This window comes from Hylobates moloch, unplaced genomic scaffold, assembly GCF_009828535.3.
Source record: "Hylobates moloch isolate HMO894 unplaced genomic scaffold, HMol_V3 SCAFFOLD_26, whole genome shotgun sequence".
NCBI classification, from domain to species: domain Eukaryota; kingdom Metazoa; phylum Chordata; class Mammalia; order Primates; family Hylobatidae; genus Hylobates; species Hylobates moloch.
Window position 1 is genome coordinate 4,817,813 of NW_026652301.1, and position 22,409 is coordinate 4,840,221.

At 38.2% G+C, this 22,409-nt stretch overlaps 1 protein-coding gene across 5 annotated transcripts in view; it reads right to left on the minus strand.

Annotated features, from left to right (window-relative positions):
• The window catches only part of LOC116463116 (utrophin-like), a 572,404-nt gene that overhangs the window by 421,900 nt on the left and 128,095 nt on the right, over positions 1-22,409 (minus strand). For 3 of the 5 annotated variants that reach the window (XM_058434467.1, XM_032146078.2, XM_032146074.2), the window contains exons 3-9: positions 13,286-13,378; positions 11,627-11,704; positions 11,184-11,276; positions 8,785-8,957; positions 6,024-6,139; positions 5,170-5,336; positions 622-825 (exon numbers count right to left, since the gene is read on the minus strand). In XM_058434467.1, coding sequence (XP_058290450.1) covers positions 622-825; positions 5,170-5,336; positions 6,024-6,139; positions 8,785-8,957; positions 11,184-11,276; positions 11,627-11,704; positions 13,286-13,378 — 924 coding nt within the window. The remainder of the gene's footprint in view (positions 1-621; positions 826-5,169; positions 5,337-6,023; positions 6,140-8,784; positions 8,958-11,183; positions 11,277-11,626; positions 11,705-13,285; positions 13,379-22,409) is intronic. The other 2 variants (XM_058434468.1, XM_032146075.2) reach the window with 1 other exon arrangement.

Consider the following 22,409-nt stretch of genomic DNA (forward strand, 5'->3'; position numbering starts at 1 on the left):
TATATAAAATAAAATATCATACTCACCCAAGAGGAACTGTTTAAAAGATATTACCACTTATATTATTTTCTATCCAAAACAATAAATAAGATCTGTCAATTAACATACCGATACAAAAGAAAAATTTAACCAAAAGAAATCTCCATATAGTGAAATTCACTATGCTGCAATATAGTATGTCCTCAAAGGGGCAGGAAACTTTTATGATATAAAAAAATACAGGAACCCTGGGTATGACATTTGTTTAATCATGCAATTAAAAAGAATAATCATTTCCTAGGGAACACTCAAATCTTAAAGATTTGGTGTATTGGTTCACTCCTTTGCCTTTGAAATATAACAATGCACTTCAGAACTGAGCAGTACTATGCAATGATTTTCATCAGTGGCTCTCCAAAACACACAAGGAGACTAAAATCTAAAATCTAATTCTGAAGCACAGTTTAATCACCCATACCAATTTTGTAACAAAGCACTATTTAAATATCACTGTTCCTGAAATAAACCATTGACCTTTCCAAAGAACAGAATTCGGCAGATAACAAATAGGAGAGTAGAGTCCCTGATTAAGGCTCAGGTCCCATGGGGGACACACCCTGCTAAGAAACTACAGATATTTACTTCATGGGTTGCAAACTGGTCTTTGACTTCTTCAACATCATCAGAAATATCATCCTGCTCCTGGAAAGTGTCCTCGGCAGAAAGCAACCAGGTCAGCACTTCCTCCAGTGCTATCTGATAGCTGTCCAGATCCATGTCAACCTCAGTGACAGTGCTGGGGGTTTCAGCTCGGGGACTCTCATGCTCCTCCTCGGGTGCTGTACTCTGTAAAAACGATGCCAAGAAAAACCCACACTTATCATGAAATCAAGAGGTGTTCAGCAAACTCACAGTGTATGGCGAACCCAAAGTAGACACCACTCTGTCTTAGGCACTAATCCAATTCTCAGGAGCCAAATGGGCACTGCCATGAATGAGTCAGAAGCATGCAGTAAGTGCGCTAGGGTAGCAAAGAGTATAAAAGCAGCATGCACTCATGAATTCTGTACTCAAGGAGATTCTAATATAGTTAGGGACAGAGAACCCACATGAATCACTTCTGAACAGAAATTGAAAAACAGCTATTAGAAAAGTAAATGCCATGGTCCCAACAAGGCATGATATTTGAGTTCAACAAAGGCTAAAACAGTCAAGAAAGTTTCGTAGAGGAATTGGAACGTGTTAAGACTTTCCTGTAATTTAAAGAAAAAGAAAGGTGAGAATTCTGCTTTGACCCTTAGGTAAATTGCTTTTGCTGAACTGCATTTTAGCATTGCATTTTAGACACTAAAAGACAGCCACACAGGCTGTTGTACTGATTGTATTTTTCTTAGGCAGTTGCCCTCTGGTTTATCTGATGGCCTTTTAGGGCTCATGGAATAAATTTCTTTCAACCTCTTTCTAAATAACTGAGTATTTCCATACATACTTTAAGAGCTTATAACCAAATTGACTCTCTCTAGTTCTTTTGTTCCCTTTCAGAGCAAGACTTCTTTAAGACTTGCCTACATTCTGTCTCTACTTTATCAACTCTCATGCATAATTTTTAAGTAGAATATTTCAAACGTACAGAAATGTATAGAGAACAATACAAAAAATGCTCAGGTATTTAACAGCTACGGTTTGGTAACATTCTCTTTAACTTCAACTTGCTATTTGCCCCATGACTCAACTGAAAAGGCTTTTACCAATGTCATCAATAACCTTCCCATTGCCAAACGGACCTTTCTAGCATCATCTTCAGGGTGACCATATAATTAACCAACAAACTAGAGTATTTTTGATGATAACTGCTCGAACAACAAATCTAAACCAGATTTGTAAGCCCAAAGAGCTGGCCACCCATGTTCCTTGCTTCAGCCCTCAGTAGCACTCCTCAAGGCTGAGCAACTTCAGCTTTCAGAAGCTTCTTTCCCTGCTTCTGTGACACTGCCCTGGTTTCCTCCTGGTTCAACAGCAGCTGCTGACTCATAAGTAATGAATCTCCTCAAAATTAAGTTCTAGGCTCTTTTTTCTCCCCTCTATATACTCTGTCTGAGTAATCTGATCTACTCCTATTGGATTTAAAGAACCACCTAGGAGTCTGGATTCCAAACTCTCATATCCCCACTATTTTCACATCTCCACTTCAGCGCCTCCTAGGCATATTAAACCATGTCCATATTCAAACCCTTCACTTTCTTCCAAAGCTTGTTCCTCCTCAGGCTTCTCCATCTCAGTAGATGGCTCCTCCCTGCAACTAGGTACTCCAGCTACCAACCTGGGAGCCAGCCCCGGCTTCTCTCTCCTTCATCTTCCACATTTAATACGTAAGTAATTTTGACCTTCCTTCAAAACTTATCTCAAATCCATCCAGATCTTTCCATTTCCACGACCACCTACATCCATCTTCTGAACTGGAATACCTGCTAACAAGTGTCTTTACTTTCCTGTTTTCCCCCACCAAACACTCTCGCCTTCACAATCCACAGTCCATTTCTCACACAGCAGCCAGAATGATCTTTCAAAAATGTAATCCCATCATAAGATGTAGTACCTGCTGAAAACCTTCCACTGGCTTTCCCAGTGCTCTTAAGATACAATTTAAAATTCTTAACACAGCTTACAAAAATACTGTGATAGTAAGAAACCAAGACAGAGCGACAGAGTGACAGAGAGAGAGAGACAGAGAGTTGTATTTTGATAGATTAATCAGAAAAGACTTCTCTGAAAAGGCTCCATTTAAACTGAGGAAAAATGTGCAGCCCGCCATACAATGGTGGGTGGAGAAGCATTTAACAGAGGAGAACCTGCATGAACAAGAATCTTGGGGGACAAGTGGAAAAAGTCCACTCTAACTGCAGAGCAGAGTAGCAGAGGTAGGCCACATCTTGTAAACCATAGGAGAAAATGAAGTCTTTAATGAGTATGAAGGCTGGAATAAAATGAAAACACACACAAAAGACATTTTGGAGGAAGGCTTGAAGAATCCAAGAAACTGAATATGTGAGTTAAGAAATGAACCAATCAGCACAGAGTGGAAACAGTGGATAATTAAAAGACAGATGGTGCCAAAGACAGAGAAAGAGAAATGAGTTAAGTTATGGACCAAAAATCCTAAAACTGTAGAGCTAAAATAACCCCTGGAGATCATTTAGCTCCAAACCTCTATACTATAATGAGAATATCTAAGAACAAGCAAAGTTAGTGACCAGCCAAAGGTCATTGAGATAGGCACCAGCATCCATGAGGTTGAGAAGGAAGGCACTATCTAAACACAAATGTTCAGACGGTATTAATTCAAACACATAAGGAAACTTTCAACTCATGGATATTTAAAGAGAAACGCAGGAATTATTCACTGACCACCAGCGTATGTTTGTAGAAAGAACAGGGCAGAAGAAGTCTGGCTATTAGGAGAGTAGCGGATGGCAAGCTATGTCAGAGAGATGATTAAAATTTGATCACATTTTAGTTTTCAATTAACGTAATTCAGTCTCTAAGACACTAATGAAAGCTTGCAAATGAAGAGGTTAGTGTTAATACACTTGCACTTAATCAAATAGCAAATGCTTTCTGAAGTTCTTATCATGACACCCTGAGCCCTAAACAGAAGTGATTATTTTATGAACACATCATGAAAAGTAAATGAAGTCTCCTTCCTTTTTAAGAGAGAAGGTCCTTAACTATAATAACTAAATAAAATATCTCCCCCTTCTAACAAAATGCAATAAGGAAATGAATCTAAAACCCTGTAACAAACTCAGAAGATCATCTGAGCCAACTAAAAAGGTGCATTATTAATGTAGAATAATAACTACACTTTTAGAGACAAATGCTTCCTAGCATTTTTTTCAGTTATAGTAAATTAGGAATTTTCCTCAGCATCATTGGATATTCACTACAAAAGAGAGCCCTGGGTTCACAATCAGGCCTCGTTTCTCAATCCTTTCTTTTCAATAAATTTTTTTCTTTTTCTATAAATCATGCTATTTTTGAAATGGAGGAAATAAAAGGATTGGTACATATTACCCAAAGAAAATTTAAAATAATAAGTAAATTCTCTGAATCTCAGAGGAAGGAAAACAAAGATGCTATGTCAATTCAAGACTAGTATCATAATATGGGAATTAAATAATATTTTTTGAAGAAATCTGTTAAATGAGAATGCCAAAACAAATCAAGAAGAAAAATGATAATAATGATAGCTGTTGCTTGTTGAGTATTTATTAACGTCATTTTAGACACTTTGAATTCATTATCTTTATGAAGTTGGTGATTTTAACCACATTTTGCAGACAAAACTGTGATTGAGAGTTTAAGTAACAACCCAAAACAAGTAGCAACAGGATGAATTTAAGGTCCAGAGCCACGCTTTCTTTCTCTCTGAAATGTAGTTCTTATAATTTTGAAATCTACATGTATGTCTTGGTTGCTTGGTCACTAGAATGTTGAATCAAGTGACTTCTAAGGTCCAATTCTTAAGATTCTCTCATCTTATGAATTATAAGGACTGGCTAGACTAAAACAGAATGAGATTAAATATGGTTTGGTTCAAACAGTATAACTAAGGAAGAAAATAAATTATGATTTTATTTCTCTCTTTAAAAATTCATTTATATCCTGATGAATGAAATCATCGTAATCCCTTCATGAAAAGCTCACCAAGTAGTTTACCACACATTACTCCACCTAAAGAAAGGGAAAATAAGGCTTAAATTTTGATAGCCCTTGTGAGATATATGATGGAAAAAAAATCTTTTTTCAATGGCAAAAAAAGAAAGACAATTAGTACATAGAAAAAAACTAGGCTGATATGAGAAAAACCATCTTTAGCACATGACAGAAATAAAAGCTGGCAACCAGATGATGTGAAAACATAGATTCTCACATGTCATGCAGCAGCATGATCAACAGCCCAGTTTTGCTGGGTGAAATAAGGTATTTTCCTTCTTAATAAAGTCCATTGAGTTATGTTTTTCTATTACACGTATGTGACAGAATGCTAACTGCTAAGCTGAACTTCTTATGCAAATGTAAGCTGAGAAACCAAGATGTTCTCAGTCAAGAAAAAAACCCTCTGAAAGTGTTTTTATCTAGTACCTAGGAGAAACCAAATATGGCAAGCCAAACACCTTAATAAAATGTTACCTGTACCGGTATATTAATTGCTTCTTCTTCACATTCTTTCTTGTATTTCCTTGGGAGTGTCTCTACCTCACGGATGGCATCTATAGTGACTTGCTGAGGTAGCACCTCAAACAAAGATGTTAAATACATAATTATGGATTTCTTGTCAGGAAGCTGAACGGCAACATCTAAAAGTGGAAGAATATAAGAACCAGCTTAAATTAGGTGTCCAAAATATGTGAATTGCTCAATATTAGATATAAAATAACTCTCCTTAGTACCCATAAACAATACCTAATATATAATCTTTGCAATACCAGTAAATTGCCACTTCATAATATATGAGACAAAGGCAAAAGGGATTACTTATTTTTGTTCAGTATCTCATTTTTTCAAGTTTTCCCTAAAAGCCTCCCCAAAATGGCCAAAGATAAGCTACCATATGTTACCATTTAAGATAAAGATACAGACTTTATTCATACTATGAAAATAAGTCTAGAATTCAATCCTGCAACATTTATAACTAAAGTCTTTACATCATATGCAAGAAGCTTACATAAAAATGCATTTTAATGGACTAACCAGATACTGAATTTATCTAATAATTACATTTTCTTAAAACTTTAACTCTTACTTAATTTAGATTAACTATTGTCCAGTGCTGTAGTTAAATTTCTACCAAAAAGATCCTACAAATTGCTAAGTACGAAAGTATTAATAACTGTCAGTAATAAAATGACTTGCACCTATACTCCAAAAAGGAAAAGGTTCTTCAAGTCTCATAATTCATTTTAAAAAGGACAAAGAAATACTGCTTTTCAAGAATGCAAAATTGTAAAGCAATATCAAGGTTGAAATTAAACACTGAACAATACCTTCAGGATCTAACAGCTTTTCAATTCCCAAATAAGTCTGAGCCTTGCTGAAGGCATGTTCAAGTCTCTCAATGGGTGACATTTTGACAACTTTATCCCAGCTGAAGAGATCAGGTCTGAAAACCATGCAAATAAAATGCAGTGAAGAGAAAATATGTGGAAACAAAGTAGGCATCGTTATAATCGAATACATTTTAGTTTTAGATTATTTTTATTTGTGAGGTTTTTTTGAGTTTATTTTTATATCCCAAAGGCTTGTCAAATATATACTTGAAATTAATTCACAAATATGAAAATAACAGATAATACTTTCCAAGGATCTTGTATTAGCTAAATAGGACTGCTATTTTCTGTGGTAACCATTAAGACTATAAGTAGTATATAATATTTCCCAAGGAGTAGAAGAAGAAAAGGGGGTAAGGGGAAACCTATCGATACAAAAAGAGATAAGATAGTAAAAAAACAGAAAAGAGAAATAAGCAGCTCACACTATGTGGTAAAAATGAATCTAAATATATAAATCATCACAATCAATGTTAATGGACTAAATTCTTCAATTAAAAGATCAAGATTAGCAGAACACAAAATCCAGCTCTCATCTGTTCTCAGGATATTCCTAAAACAAAAGCCTTGGAAGAGTTTCCCTCCAATCCCCCGCTTCTATGCTACTATATTGTCTAGCACTGTATTTCATTTCTATCTTGATTTTCTCTTAATCTCACAAATTGGACATTATTGTTGCTTTGACTTATCCAAAAGTTAATCCTTTTCTTTATTCTGTGTCTGTTCTTGCATGTTAGACCCATCCACCTTCTGAGATGCACTTCCCCCACTTCCCTCCCTGAATTCATCTCCCACTACTCCCCCAACTCAGGTCACTGCAGCCACTGGCCTCTCCTATGCCAGGTGCCTCCTCTGCGCTTGTCTGATGTATTTGCCTTCAGTGTGTGTACTATTTCTATATACTACACAACTTTATTATTGTCTGTCTCCCTCTGTTGGAACATAAGCTCCAGGAGAACTAAGATTTTTTGCCTGTTTTGTTCTCTGCTGTATACCCTGTGTCTAGCACATAACACCCCACACATATTTGTTGAATCAATTAATTAATAAATGGAAAGGCATATTGGCTAAAATTCTACAGTTTCTTGATAAAAATCCCTTAACCAACCAGAAACCTAGGGCAATCTCCTTAAACTAACAAAGGAGGAGTGGGTGAATACTGGCAGGGAGGGATTCTTTAACCTCATAAAAAGTGTACCAAAAAAGCTACAAAAAATATCATTCTTATGGTAAAACACTAAAAGCACTCCTTTTGTTATCAACAACAAAAATTCTACCCACTATCACCAATTCAAATCAACATTGCATTGAAGGACAAGGCACAACAGAGAACAAAAAAGAAAACAGAAGAAATAAAAGGATCATAATTCTAGGACATTCTAATCCCTCCTCCCCCAAAAAACCTACAATCTGCAGGGACAAACTCACTAAAATTTGTAAGAACTGATTACGTTTCCAGATATAAGATGCAGAAAAGTCTATTGCACTTTTACATACCAGCAAAAAAACATAGAGGAAATGAAACTTGAGAAAAGTAATCACTTACAACAACAATAAAACATAACAAATTTTGCCTTTGGCATTTAAATCCCTGATCCATGTAGAAATTATTTTTTTTTTTTTAGTGTGGTGAAGTAAAGATCCAATGCATGTATTTATATATGGGTAATCAATTGTCCAAACCATCTATTAATCTGCAATGTCAGCTCAAGCATATATCAGATTTTCCTGTGTAATGGAGCAATTTCTGAGTTCTTAATTTTATTAGGTTGAACCATATGAAAACACCATTCTTATATAGCAAAAACACTCACGTATTGGCAATTTCATATGGTTCAGCTTATATGGGTGTGTATATTGATAGTACTGCATAGTCTTAATTAATATAGCTTCATAGTTTTGGTTTCTTTTTGGAAAGTATTTCAGCCTGGTTCTTCTTCAGAAGTCTACTGGCTATTCTTGGGCCTCGTCTTTTATATAATTAGAATCTGTTCACAAGTTTCATTAAAGACAATTTGGCTATTTTTAATTGGGAATGCATTGAATTTACAGTTTTACTTTCGGTATGAGAAGAAAAGCTAACACAATGTTTTTGTATACATTCTCAGTGCTGAATGAGTGGGGTTGAACTATGTGAATTATTTCATATTTTTTAAATTCATAAATATGCAGGAGAAACGATGGACCTTGTATTGTGGCATTTAAGTCCTAAGGAAATAAAAACTTGATGGGTAGTTTTCTTCCGTGATTTTTTTTTTTTTTTTTTGAGACGTAGTCTCGCTCTGTCGCCCAGGCTGGAGTGCAGTGGCGCAATCTCCGCTCCCTGCAAGCTCCGCCCCCTGGGCTCACGTCATTCTCCTGCCTCAGCCTCCCGAGTAGCTGGGACTACACGCAAGCGCCACAACGCCCGGCTAATTTTTGTATTTTTAGTAGAGATGGGGTTTCACCGTGTTAGCCACGATGGTCTCCATCTCCTGACCTCGTGATCCGCCCCCCTCGGCCTCCTAAAGTGCTGGGATTACAGGCGTGAGCCACCGCGCCCAGCTGGTATTTCTTTTCTTAAACTTTTGGTAGAACATGTGCAGAAAGGAGAGCAGTGGGACTGGAGAAGGGGCTTCAGGGAGTAGTGGTGGCAGCAAAGGGACAGAGAGGAGACACGAATTTGTAAAGCCCACTTCTAGACAGAGTAATGTCTCACTTATGTCGGTGGAGGACAGCATTAAAGGCAAGTCCATCTGTCCAGCTGGTGGTGAAGTTGAGGACATTGACTTGGCTGTAGGGCCTGGTGGTCTGACGCACCCAGCTGAGCAGGATCTTCTCACTGTTCGTCTGCTGCAGGTCCGACATGACATCCTTCATGACATCTTTCACCTATGTAAGGGAAACCAGGCCTGTTTATAACTAATACTTCAATAATTTACTTCAATTTACTTCATTGAAGTCCTTGAAAAAGCAATATTGCACTAATTAACCATTATGGATCAGGTAACTGGCATTCATTTTACTTCAGATTTTTCTGTAGACACTGGAGCAATACATTTTAACAGTGATTATTTTGGGGGACTAGAATTTCAGGTGATTTTTAACCTCACTTTTATACATTACTGTATTTTCTGTATCTTAAGCAACACTTGTACTATGTTTGGTTACAATGAACATAACTTTCATAGTCATAGAAAGTCACATTTTAACTATGTTTACAAAGACCTTTTCAATTAAAAAAATTTTATTTTCTACAAAAATGAGAAAGGAAAAACTTTTGAGTGACTACAAAATAAAGTATCTTTCCTGATTGCAATCACAATTATACTCTAGAACTAACATTTTATATTATTATTCTAAATTACTAAATATGTTTTATGAAAGTGCTCAAAGAATGACATAGATCTATCTAAGGGACACAGGAGCCAATTTAAGGGGCTCACACTGGCCAAATCCAGGATGACTTGAACACTGAAATTAGTACTAGTAAAAGATTATAAACCTATGCAAATGTCGATGAATCTATACTGATAGACAAATGAATAAATGAATGAAGAGAGAGATAAGATAGAGAAACAAGAAACAAGGGGAAGCTCTTCCTTACAAGTAGAAAGCCAACTAATGTAGAAAGATTAATGAAATTAGAAAATAATTGTCTATCAAGCATCATAATAATAGCTGGTCCAGGCAAAAATTATGAATCGGTGCTAAAACTAATGAATAAAAGTTTGATAAAAACTAAATATTTATACAGTCTCAAAGTATATCCCCACCTGATACTTTTAATAACAAAGGGTAGTCAATTTACAGGGAAGAAACTTGGTAAATACCACCTTAGCCAAACAATCAAAGTTAACACTGCCAGAAAAAGAACTAATAGACATCACCTGTCCCCGATATGATGCACTAAGAAGAACTCACGTCACTTTTGTGACGTCCCTGACAAAAGTGAACAACCTGAACTTAATCATAAGGAAAGCTCAGCCAAGCCCAAGCCCACTGAGAGAGACATTCTACAAAATAACTGGCCAGCACTCTTCAAAAATATCAATATCATGAAATACAAAGACTCAAAAACTTACAGATTAAAGAGGACTAAAGAGACATGAAAAATAAATGTAGTGCATGATCTCGGATTTTCTTTTGCTACTAAGGATATTATTGGGACAACTGACAAAATCTTAAGATCTGTGGATTACATAATTGTATTATTTCAATGTTATTTTCTTGATTTTAATAATTATATATTAAGTTTTCATATTTAATAATCAATAAATGGCATTTTAAATATCAATATTTTACAATTCATATTATTATACCAATATGCTACTGTGTTTACATAAGAGAGTCCTTGTTTTTAGGAGAGTGCCATGGTTTTAGAAAATACACACTAAATATTTTAGGCAGATTGGGAGAGAGTACAAATGAAATATAGACAACTGGTAACATTTAGGAAATGTGAGTGAAAGGTACTTGGGAATTCTTTGAACTATTCCTGCAACTTTTCTAGATATGAAATTATGTCAATTTTTAAAACTTAACATAAGAAAGGTAGGTACTTTTTTTCCTGTGCCAGGAAAATAGGGCATTTTGTCAGCCTCTTCCACTGAAAATTGTTATGAGTTGAATTATGTTCTCTAAAATTAATATGCTGAAGTCCTAACCCTCAGTACTTCAGAGAGGGGCTCTATTTGGAAATAAGGTCTTGCAGATGTCACTAGTTAGAATGAGGTCATACAGGAGTAAGGTGGGCCCTAAATCCAATATGGCTGATGTCCTTACAAGAAGAGGAAATTTGACAGATATGCACACAGGGAGAACACCACGTCAACACTGGAGCTATGTTATCACAGGCCAAGGAACTGCAAAGATTGCAGACAAACCACCAGAATTTGGGAGCAAGGCCTAGATCAGAGTCTCCCTCAGAGCCCTCAGGAAAAACCAACCCTGCTGATGCCTTGATCTTGGACTTCCACCCTCCAGAACTGGGAGACAACAAATTTCTGTTGTTCAAGCCAAACAGCTTGTGGTACTTGGTTACGGCAGCCTTAAGAAACTAAAAGACAAACAATACATTTTCCATCTCTATTAAAAAGTGACTGGAAATTTCCCCACCTGCCAGTGCAAAATGATGCTCCAAAGTAACCCCAAAGTCAGTTTATGATTTCCATCCACAATGTCAGTTCCCCCTATATTCACTAATTCCACCTATTAAGACAAAACAAAAAACAAAAACAAAAACACTTTTAAGACAATTTCTTCACAGAACTCCAGGTTTTTATTTTAGCACATTTGGACAGCAGTATAAGTGAGAGATAAGAGAAATTTCATTGAGGTAAGCTTAAATCTCAAAAATGTATTATTTATACCACAGATCAATATAGCCCTCAGAAAAAGCACATGACCGTTTCTTCACTCACAGAAAAAGTTCAACATTTCGCATAAGAAAAAATGTTTGCCAGAATCAGTGGATGCCAATACATCAAGCAGTTGGTGAGTTTCACAATAAATAATGCAGATGGCAGCACAGACCCCCAAAACTCACATTACACGCTTACATTGTTCTGATGTAAAACCTGCAGCACTCTGTTGACGTTATTTAAGGCATGTACCCTTGTGGAACCACGTTCCTTTGGCTGGAAAATAAAATACAAAAGCAAGTAAAACTGATTGTCCCTTCATATGCCTGACTAACACTAACATTGAGATATACATAGAAGTGCAGCTCAGCGTGCAGGGCCCCTCAGAGGCAGGAGCTCTGGCTGAGGTCTCAGGTTACCACCCTGGAAGCTGGTGTTTACAGTATGAAAATCCTCCACTAACAACATCTTAATATACCAGTTCCCTAACTTGCATGCACATTGAAATCTCGTAGGTAGCTTCATAAAAACACCAATCCCTCTGTCCAACCCCACCTCCAAAGAGTGTGGCTTAATGGGTCTAGAGTGTGGTCGGGACTTGGGATTTTTAAAAGATTGCCTGTAGTTCTAATGTGCAGACAAGTTTGGAAACCAGTGCTCTATGAACAAAGCTTCCTTTCTCTCAACTGGTCTGGCTGCAGAAGGATTTTGGAGAAATTGTGTCCTCTTTATTCTGCACAGATGTGAACAGAGCAAGGAGGATTCAGAGGCACCATCCCAGGCTCCAGGTAGCATTGCAAGAGCCCTCGGAAGGCAGGGAATTCCCATCTGGGGAAAGATAACCTATGCAGCTTCTTTCTACTTCACTGGCCAGGGAACCTTATCTGAGACAGGGATCAGCCTGTCTAACAGTTGTCTACCCACCACCTGGAGGGCAGAGGGAGAGAATGACATCCCACACTTCTGCAAGAAAGAAATTCATCTTCAGGAGTACATCTGTCTGTACTATGATAGTAATTCTACCTCTAGACTTAACATTTGTTCCCATAAATGCATCCTCGTCATTGGCAGTTTTTTCTGCATGAGTTTGGAGTACCCTACACATAAAATAATAGAGTTGTATTTAAAAAATAAATCAACAAAATATAATCCTGAAAATCTGAATAAAAAATAGATGTCACAGTTTTTAACAACTTTTTTTTTTTTTTTTGAGACAGAGTCTCGCTCTGTTGCCCAGGCTGGAGTGCAGTGGCGCAATCTCGGCTCACTGCAACCTCCACCTCCTGGGTTCAAGCAATTCTCCTGGCCTCAGCTTCTTGAGTACCTGGGATTACAGGCACATGCTGCCACGCCCAGCTAATTTTTTGTATTTTAGTAGAGATGGGGTTTCACCATGTTGCCCAGGCTGGTCTCGAACTGCTGACTTCGAGCAATCCGCCCACCTCGGCTTCCCAAAGTGCTAGGATTACAGGCGTGAGCTACCACGCCCACCCTTAACAACTATTTTAAAAAATATTTAACTTTTAAATGTGTTTGTCTCCAGACTCTACTGTTCCAAACATTGTGTCCTCTCTATAAATCCATTCTTTTTTGTAACTCTCTCATCCTGGGCTGTCTCAGAGCAATAAACATTTAAGGTAATTTTATCTTCAATAAAAACAGAGCCCTCATAAGAGCCAAAATGTTGTTGTATCAAAGCACTCATTAAAATGCTTTGTTAAAAATGTTCTCAATTTCAGCCTTTACATTTGAACGTAAAGTAAAATGGATACTTTCACTTTAATGGGTACCCACAGTGGGTCATCAAGTATCAGTAATGACTGGAGCCTCCATTGTTTACAAAGATGACTTGCTCACCAGTGATGTTCCTGTGAGGCCTTCTAGAAGATCCAATAGCTTCCTTCCATCTTTGAGGTCTGTGAACATATCATTGATGGGTGGTTTCCCACTCTGTAAAAGAAAAACACAAATAAAATATGGGGTATGCCAACAGCAGAAACTCCATATATACCTGGCAAATAAATGAGTGGCTTCATTTTTTGTTCAATTAAAATGTTGTGGATGATCTGCAGACTATCCAAATTTGTCTTTTGGGGTTTTTAATTTTTTTTTTTTTTTGAGACAGAGTCTCACTCTGTCGCCCAGGCTGGAGTGCAGCGGCGTGATCTCGGCTCACTGCAACCTCCACCTCCAGGGTTCACGCCATTCTCCTGCCTCAGCCTCCCGAGTAGCTGGGACTACAGGCACCCGCCACCGTGCCCAGCGGATTTTTTATATTTTTAGTAGAGATGGGGTTTTACCATGTTAGCCAGGATGGTCTCAATCTCCTGACCTCATGATCCGCCCACCTCGGCCTCCCAAAGTGCTGGGATTACAGGTGTGAGCCACCGCTCCCGGCCCAAATTTGTCTTTTATAGAAAGAACAAGTACAAATACAGAAATTTTCAAATCCCATAAAGAATATTTTAAGCTGAAATAAATTGCATTTTTCCTTACAAAGAAAGCAAATCAAGCTGTTATTAACATTGATAGGCCTTCAGGCATCATGGTTCATGCCTGTAATTCCAGCACTTGGGAGGCCGAGGCAAGCTCAGGAGTTTGAGACCAGCCTGGCCAATATGGTGAAACCTCATCTCTAGTAACAATACAAAAATTAGCTGAGCATGGTGGTAGGCACCTGCAATCCCAACTACTTGGGAGGCTGAGGCAGGAGAATTGCTTGAACCCAGGAGGTGAAGGTTGCAGTAAGCCAAGATCGTGCCACTGCAGTCCAGCCTGGGCAACATAGCAAGACTCCATCTCAAAAAAAAAAACAAAACTACAAAGTCTGGACATAATTTCACACAAATATACAGTAAAGTGGAAGAAAGAACAATGAACGACAAAATAATAGGCCTTGAGTATGGTATATGTTCCTGAGAAAGCAATGATAAGGAGATGCATTAAAATGTAAATGAGCCTACAACATCTGGGTGCAGAGGCCAACTAAAAGTATGAGGACTGTCACTTCATCACTGCATCTCACATCACGGTATGACAATGTCTTCCAGCCTTTCCATTATGGGAGCACGTGATTTGGTCATCAATTTCAGGGCTGAAGTGTTCAGTCTGTATTTCTGGTTATTAATTTCTTAACACTTAAGGCACTTTGGGCTTAACAATTTAATACTTTTTGTGCTTAAAACTAGTACCAGTCCAAGATTTTAACTGATAAAGCTTATAGAATTCCTAAACTCTTGTCCCGGATAAATAGCATCAACTCCTACAGATAATCCTGCTCTAGTGTCTGATGCCAGAAAATCTCACTCCATTCACTGTAAGTTTGGTAGATCCTTGCCTGTCTGTGATACGATGAATTATTATGCAATGGGGTGATCACCGCATAGAAAATCAGGAAGCCTCGGCTTTAAGTCCAGTTTGACCATTAACTACCTGGTGAACCTGGCTCAGCTACCTAACCTTTTAAATCAAAAGTCACTGTAAAGATCAAATAATAGAATATTATAAGAAAATGCCCTGAGAACTATAGAATACAATGTAATATTTAATAAATGTTGTATTATCTTGTATCAAATTACTGCCTTGTATAATAAAATCTCCACAAAGATTAACAGTCCCACTTCCTGTCAATAATAGATATTTTTTAACCAATACTTCTTTTACCTTCTTCATTTCTCACTTTAAAAAATACATACATATCATTCATATGAAGCAAAACTTTACTCTGAGTTTGAAATGGAGGAGAGGGAAGAAGGAGCCATTCTGAAGTTTCCTAAAATTTGGCATTACTCCTTCCTTCCTTCCTTCCCTCGTGATTCCTTATCTGTTTTTATTGTGCGTGTGTGTGTGTCTGTGTATGCACACGTGCATGTGCCTGAAGAGACCTGAATTACAAAGATGAATAAAGATTCCACATTTCTGCACACTCAACAGCTTACCATTCAGTGGAAGAGATACTCTTTTTTAGAAAATAATAATTACAGTGCGATGTGTAAGGTCTGGAATAGAAAAGTGTGCTAGTGCTATAGGAGCATACAGGAGAGAGAGACCCCAAGACCACTGCAAGCCAGGGAGTGGGCAAAGGCTTCAGACAGGAGTTGACCCTTGAACTAGACTTTATTTAGTTTTTTACAAGGCATAATTTACTTATCTTTTTAAAAATTTAGATTCAGGGAGTTCATATGCAGGTTTGTTACATGGGTACGTTGTGTGACACTGAGGTTTGGGTCTCGAATGATCCCATTGCCCAAGTAGTGAACCCAGTACCCAGTAGGTAGTTTTTCAACTCTTGTTCCCTTCCCTCTATCTGTTTTTAAATAAGTATTCGGTATAGCCAACTCATAATTTTTAGATGTGCCTTTTTCATTGTTCATATACTCCAGATGAGGGAAAGTGCAGTAAAGTTTTCACCACAGAATCAGTAAAGAATAGATTGTTACTTATTCATATCTGAAACAAAGCTGCTTTTCTGTTCCCAGCTGCATTTTTCACAGGCAGCGATGGATTCAGGGACAAAGAGATTTTCTCCATCAATCAAAATAATACAGAGATGTGCAAGATGCAGGGGCCACTTTCCAGAGGCAGAGCTTCAGGAAGCCGGGTAAGGGGTAATTTCCCCTTGAGGGGAAAGTCCCCTGAGGACTTGCTACCCACTGTCATTAAAAGCAATGGGTAGAAGTGGCCTTTGTCACCTGCCTACCTCTAATCCCCCTCCCCCACCCAACCAGAAGTACAGTTCTGCAAAATAGCCAACAAATAACCAAATTCACTTTCAGGTCTTAGGCATAGCAAAAATATATCATATAGGTAAAGCGCATGGGAGAAACAAATGGGGTTATATAGGCATAGAAAGGATCTTAGAAAATACTGATGATGGCAAGGGCAGCTAATATAACACCTGGGCAGCCTGTAACCATTCTCAAATCCACTCTCCACTTTCCAAAAAATAATATAATATAAAACAACTGGCTGGGCGTGGTGGCTTATGTCTATAATCCCAGCACTTTGGAAGGCCAAGGCGAGAGGATCACTTCAGCAGGAATTCAAGACCAGCCTGGCCAACATGGCAAAACCCCATCTCTACTAAAACTACAAAAATTGGCTGGGTGTGGTGGCACACACCTGTAATCCCAGCTACTTGGGAGACTGAGGCAGGAAAATTGCACTACAACCTAGGCAACACAGCAAGACTCTGTCTCAAAAAAACAAACAACAACAACACCAAAAAAAAAAAAAAAAAACAGCATTATATAAAAGAAATATAGGCCAGGCACAATGGCTCATGCCTGTAATCCCAGCACTTTGGGAGGCCGAGGCAGGTGGACCACGACGTCAGGAGATCGAGACCACCCTGGCTAACACAGTGAAACCCCATCTCTACCAAAAATACAAAAAAAAAAAAAATTTGCCGGGCATGGTGGCGGGCGCCTGTAGTCCAAGCTACTTGGGAGGCTGAGGCAGGAGAATGGTGGGAACCCGGGAGGCGGAGTTTGCAGTGAGCCAAGATCGCGCCACTGCACTCCAGCCTGGGTGACAGAGTGAGACTCCGTCTCAAAAAAAAAAAAAAAAGAACTGTAAATATTTATTCATATTATAAATAATTATGGATGACCATCAATGACCTCATCTGTAAACAAGAGGCCTCTTATTGGCCATAGAATTTTGGGCAAGTTACTTGGCCTTTCTGCATCTATTTGTTTACCTGTTAAAAACTAAGATGACAGATGTTCATTAAATGGTTGATGTGACTATATTACAAGCATAACTTTAGTGTTTTCTATTGGCAGAAAAGTGTAGTAAAATATCAGCAATATCTGAAAGGACTGAGACAACAACTAAGCACTTCTTCATCTCGGGCAGGAAGGCAAAAGCAGGCCCTGAACATGAGAACATGGTAGTGTCAATTCACAGAGAAAGATCTCACAAGTCTCAGGTTTCATTAATATGTCATATGATGACCTGCAGGAACATATCTCATCAAAAACAATTAACTACCTTTTGTTGTAAAGTAAAAGCAGCCATAGACAATACATAAACAAATAAACCAATTGGAATGACTACCTTCCAATAAAACTTTATTTGTAGACACTAAAATTTGAATTTCACATAATTCCCACGTCACAAAATATTACTCTTCTTTTGATTTTTTTGCAACCACCTAAAACTGTAAAAACCATTCTTAGCTCATAGGCCATACAGAAACAGGCATTAGAAATATGAAATGTTCTCAGACATAATGATAGCAAGCATTTACTATGTATCAGATATGTTCTAAGAGACTTATAAAGATTTAGTTGTATTATTTAGATGTATTATTTATTTCCTTTTAATAGTATTTCGAGAAAAACAGCATCATCTTCTTCATTCTACAGGTGAAGAAACTGATGTGGAGGTGACTTAACAAATGAGAGGCAGAACCAGGATCTGATACCACATAGATTTAGGATCTGGCCCCAAATCTATGCTTTCAACATCTGTGCTATACTGCTACTAAAATTATGAAGGCACAGGACTAGGACAGATAGGGAAGAAAATATTTCATCACTGGACTGGGATATGTAGGGAAAAAAATATTTAATCACTGGAGTGGGTGGGATATATTTAGTAGCCTCCCAAAGAGAGCAACAAGATATATACTATATTTTGATGAATTCAAAATTCAGACTATTTTTTCCTAGTACCCACTTTAAAGCGTGTCTGGTGCTTTGGTATCACAAGCTGTAAACTTGGGATCCACTCTGCGAAACAGCTTGGAAATGTCAGAAGTCATCTATGAATAAAAATAAAAACTGATTCATCCTGACAGTTAACCTCTTATTTTGATTTTGAACTCTTTGCAAAGACTCATTTGCAGAGACTTCTCTGACAAAGAGAATACAGTTGAATAATGCATTTGGACAAATATTTAGTGAATACCTCCTTTGTGCTTGGCCCTGCAGAAATGCCAAGTTCAGGTCATTCTCCTTATTCTCAAGAGAGTTTCCATAGTTTTTCAATAAATACAAAATGGTATAAATGAGCAGTCTTGAACTTGAAGGGTATATAAGCCTTGGGTCACATTTAACTTTAAAAAAATTAAACAACCACATGACACGACTCTAGATGACAGATACTACAGCCCTGGTGTGGCCAGCTTTGGCCGTCCCCAAGTCTCATCTCCCTCTACCATCACCATTTTGACAAGTGAGACCAGCATTCATACTTGCAGCTGGGACACTACTGCTGCTGGATTTTAAAATGTTAGAGCACAAAGGCAAACGGTCATCACAATGCACGGAGAGAAGCCAGGGGGGTCTAGAGGGGAGCAGGGGCTGCAAACAACTGCAGTGATGACACATTTGAGGGAAGCAAACCTGATGGGCCCCAGGCACATCTGGAGAATCACCTGGCTCTGCAGGCTCAAGTGGCAGCTCCTGCTCAGTTCTAGCTAAGGGCGGCCATATGGGAATTCAGGTTCACTGTGGGCAGAACTTCTCATTTTTAAAAAGAAGATGGAAATCTGAATTTATATGTATAATCTCCTGATAACTGTAATTTCCTAAAACACTGTGCTAAACAAATAGATCTTGTCTACAGGCACACCAGGTCATAGGGTAACCAATGAGCAATTTCTGCATAGAGCATGACCACATATAGGTGAAATATAGGATTAATCAAAGAGGAATGCCTTAAGGAACTGGTCAACTCTGGAGAAAGGCCACACACAAATATGCACGCATACACACACACACACACACACACACACACATCCACGGACTACAGAATATGATTAATTGCAAATACATCATATGTCAAGAAATAATGACTCTTGCTCAGGCCAAAAACAAAGGAGTCATTCCTGATTCATTTCCTTTCACTTCTCCACCTCTAACCCACCCACAAGCCCTGTGCTTCCACTTCCAAAAACACATCCCAAACATGACCACTTCTTACCATGGTCATTGTGTCAACTCTAGCCCAAACCGCCATTATCTACTGCCTGAACTCCAGCTCCAGCCAACTGATCTCTTTGCTTCTACGTAAGAGCCAGAATAATTCCAGTTTTAATGTGCAGACCACATTGTGTCATTTCCCTGATTTACCCTAATGGGCGTCCATTACAGGCAAATCCAATCCAAACTCCAAATAAAAATCTTGTGAGATCTGGTCCCACCCTCTCTCTGATCTGATACTGTATTATTCTTACCCTACTTCAAAACTCCCAAAGCACAATTATTAATATTTCTATCACAGATCATGTTTTTCAGCAACAGTGGTAGTAATAGAAAAAAATCGATAAAAAATTGAATAAGAAAGTAAGATTTAGAAAGTGCAGTTTGGATTTCTTAAAAGAGTGAAATTCTAAATCTTTGTATCAATAACAAATCAGAAGCAGAATTGGGCCTTAGATTTTCCAGTAGAGAGATAGATCAGTGCCTACTTTCTGTCATACAGTATGTGAAAACCAAGGCTGGTGAAAGCAGCTCTTGACTTCACGGCACTCAGACTCCAAATACAGTCATGAGTCACTTAAGGGCAGGGATACATTCAGAGAAATGCATCCTTAGGTGATTTCATCATTGTGCAAACATCATAGAGTATATTTACACAAACCGAGATGGAATAGCCTACAACATACCTAGGCTAGATGGTATAGCATATCACTCCTAGGCTACAAACCTATGGAGCATGCTACTGTACTGAATAATGCAGGCAACTGTAACACATGGTAAGTATTTATGTATCTAAACACAGAAAAGGTACAGTCAAAATATGATACAAAAGATTTTAGGCTGGATACAGTGGCTCATGCCTATAATCCCAGCACTTTGGGAGGCCGAAGCGGGTGGATCACCTGAGGTTGGGAGTTGGAGACCAGCCTGGCCAACATGGTGAAACCCTGTCTCTCCTAAAACATAAAAATTAGCTGGTTGTGGTGGTGCACATCTGTAATCCCAGCTACGCAGGAGGCTGAGGCAGAAGAATCGCTTGAACCTGGGAGGCAGAAGTTGCAGTGAACCAAGACTGCGCCACTGCACTCCAGCCTGGGCAACAGAGAGAGACTCCATCTCAAAAGAAAAAAAAGAAAAGATATAGTACACCTGTATAGGACACTTAACATGAATGGCACTTACAGGACTAGAAATTGCTCTGGGTGAGTGGTAAATGAATGTGAAGGTCTAGGACATTACTGTATACTACTGTTGACCTTATAAACACTGTACACTTAGGCTACACTAAATTTATTTTTAAAATATTTTTCTTTCTTCAATAATAAACCTTAGATTACAGTAACATTTTTACTTTATAAACTTTTCAATTTCTTTAACTTTTTGACTCTTTGATAATAACACAGCTTAAAACACAAACACATCACACATCTGTGCAAGAACATTCTGTTTCATTTTGTCCTTATTCTATAAGCCTTTTTCAATTTTTAAAACTGTATTGTTTTAGTTTTTAAACTTTTTTGTCAAAAACTAAGACACAAACATACACATTAGCCTAGGCCTACACAGGGTCAGGATCAACAATATCACTGTCTTCCACCTCCAGATCTTGTCCTACTGGAAGGTCTTCAGGGGCAATAACACACTTGGAGCTGTCATCTCCTATACTGATGCCTTCTTCTGGGACACCTCCTGAAGGAACTGCCTGAGGCTGTTTTATAGTTAATTTTTTTCTTTTTTTAATGAGTAGAAGGAGTACCCTCTAAAATAATGGACCAGACACAATGGCTCACACCTGCAATCCCAGCACTTTGAGAGGCCAAGGTGGGCAGATCATGAGGTCACGAGTTCGAGACCACCCTGCCAATATGGTGAAATCTCGTCTCTACTAAAAATACAAAAATTAGCCAGTCATGGTGGCACATGCCTGTAATCCCAGCTACTCAGGAAGCTGAGGCAGAAGAATCACTTGAACAGGGGAGATAGAGGTTGCCGTGAGCCATAATTGTACTACTGCACTTCAGCCTGGCCAACAGAGCAAGATTCCATCTCAAAATAAATAAATAAATAAAATAATGATAAAATTATAATAAATACATAAACCAGTAACATAGTTGTTGGTTATAACTACCAAGTATTATGTACTGTACATAATTGTACGTGCTAGACATTTCTACGACTGGCAGCACAGTAGGTTTCTTTACAACAGCATCACCACAAATACCTGATGATACGGTTTGGCTGTGTCCCCACCCAAATCTCGAATTGTAGCTCCTATAATTCCCACATGTCATGGGAGAAACCCAGTGGGAGATAAGTGAATCATGGGGGCGGGTCTTTCCTGTGCTGTTCTCACGATAGTAAACAAGTCTCATGAGATCTGATGGTTAGTTCCCTGCAATGCTCTCTCTCTTGCCTGCCACCATGCAAGACGTGACTTTGCTCCTCCTTTGCTTCTCACTGTGGCCTCCCCAGCCATGTGGAACTATGGGTCAATTAAACCTCTTTCCTTTATAAATTACCCAGTCTCGAGTATGTCTTTAGTAGCAGCATAAGAACAGACTAATACACTTGAGTAAATGGCGCTGTGCTATGCCCTTATAACAGTTACAGCATCACTAAGCTATGGGAATTTTTCAGCTCCATAATCATCTTCTGGGACCACCATCATATATGTGGTCCATCAATGACTGAAACATCTTTATGCGACACATGACTGTAGATTTAAGCAAAAAACAGTACTAACATAATATGGCAAACACGTTAAGGTGAATTTGCAAATCTAGCTTGGTGCTGCCAAAATTGTACAAAGAAACAGATATAGCAGGGAGACAGAATCCGTCCTATGACTTACCTAAACCCATTATAAGCAATCAAGTTATAACTACATATAATAAAAACAGTTGGAAGATAACAGATTTTAAATGCTTTCAAAAGTAACATGTCTGCTGAGTGTCATCTTACAAACGAATAACAAATTTGAGCCCTTTGACACTGATTATTTATTATTTATTTACACCCTATTTCTTTTTTTTTTTTTTTTTTTTTTTTTT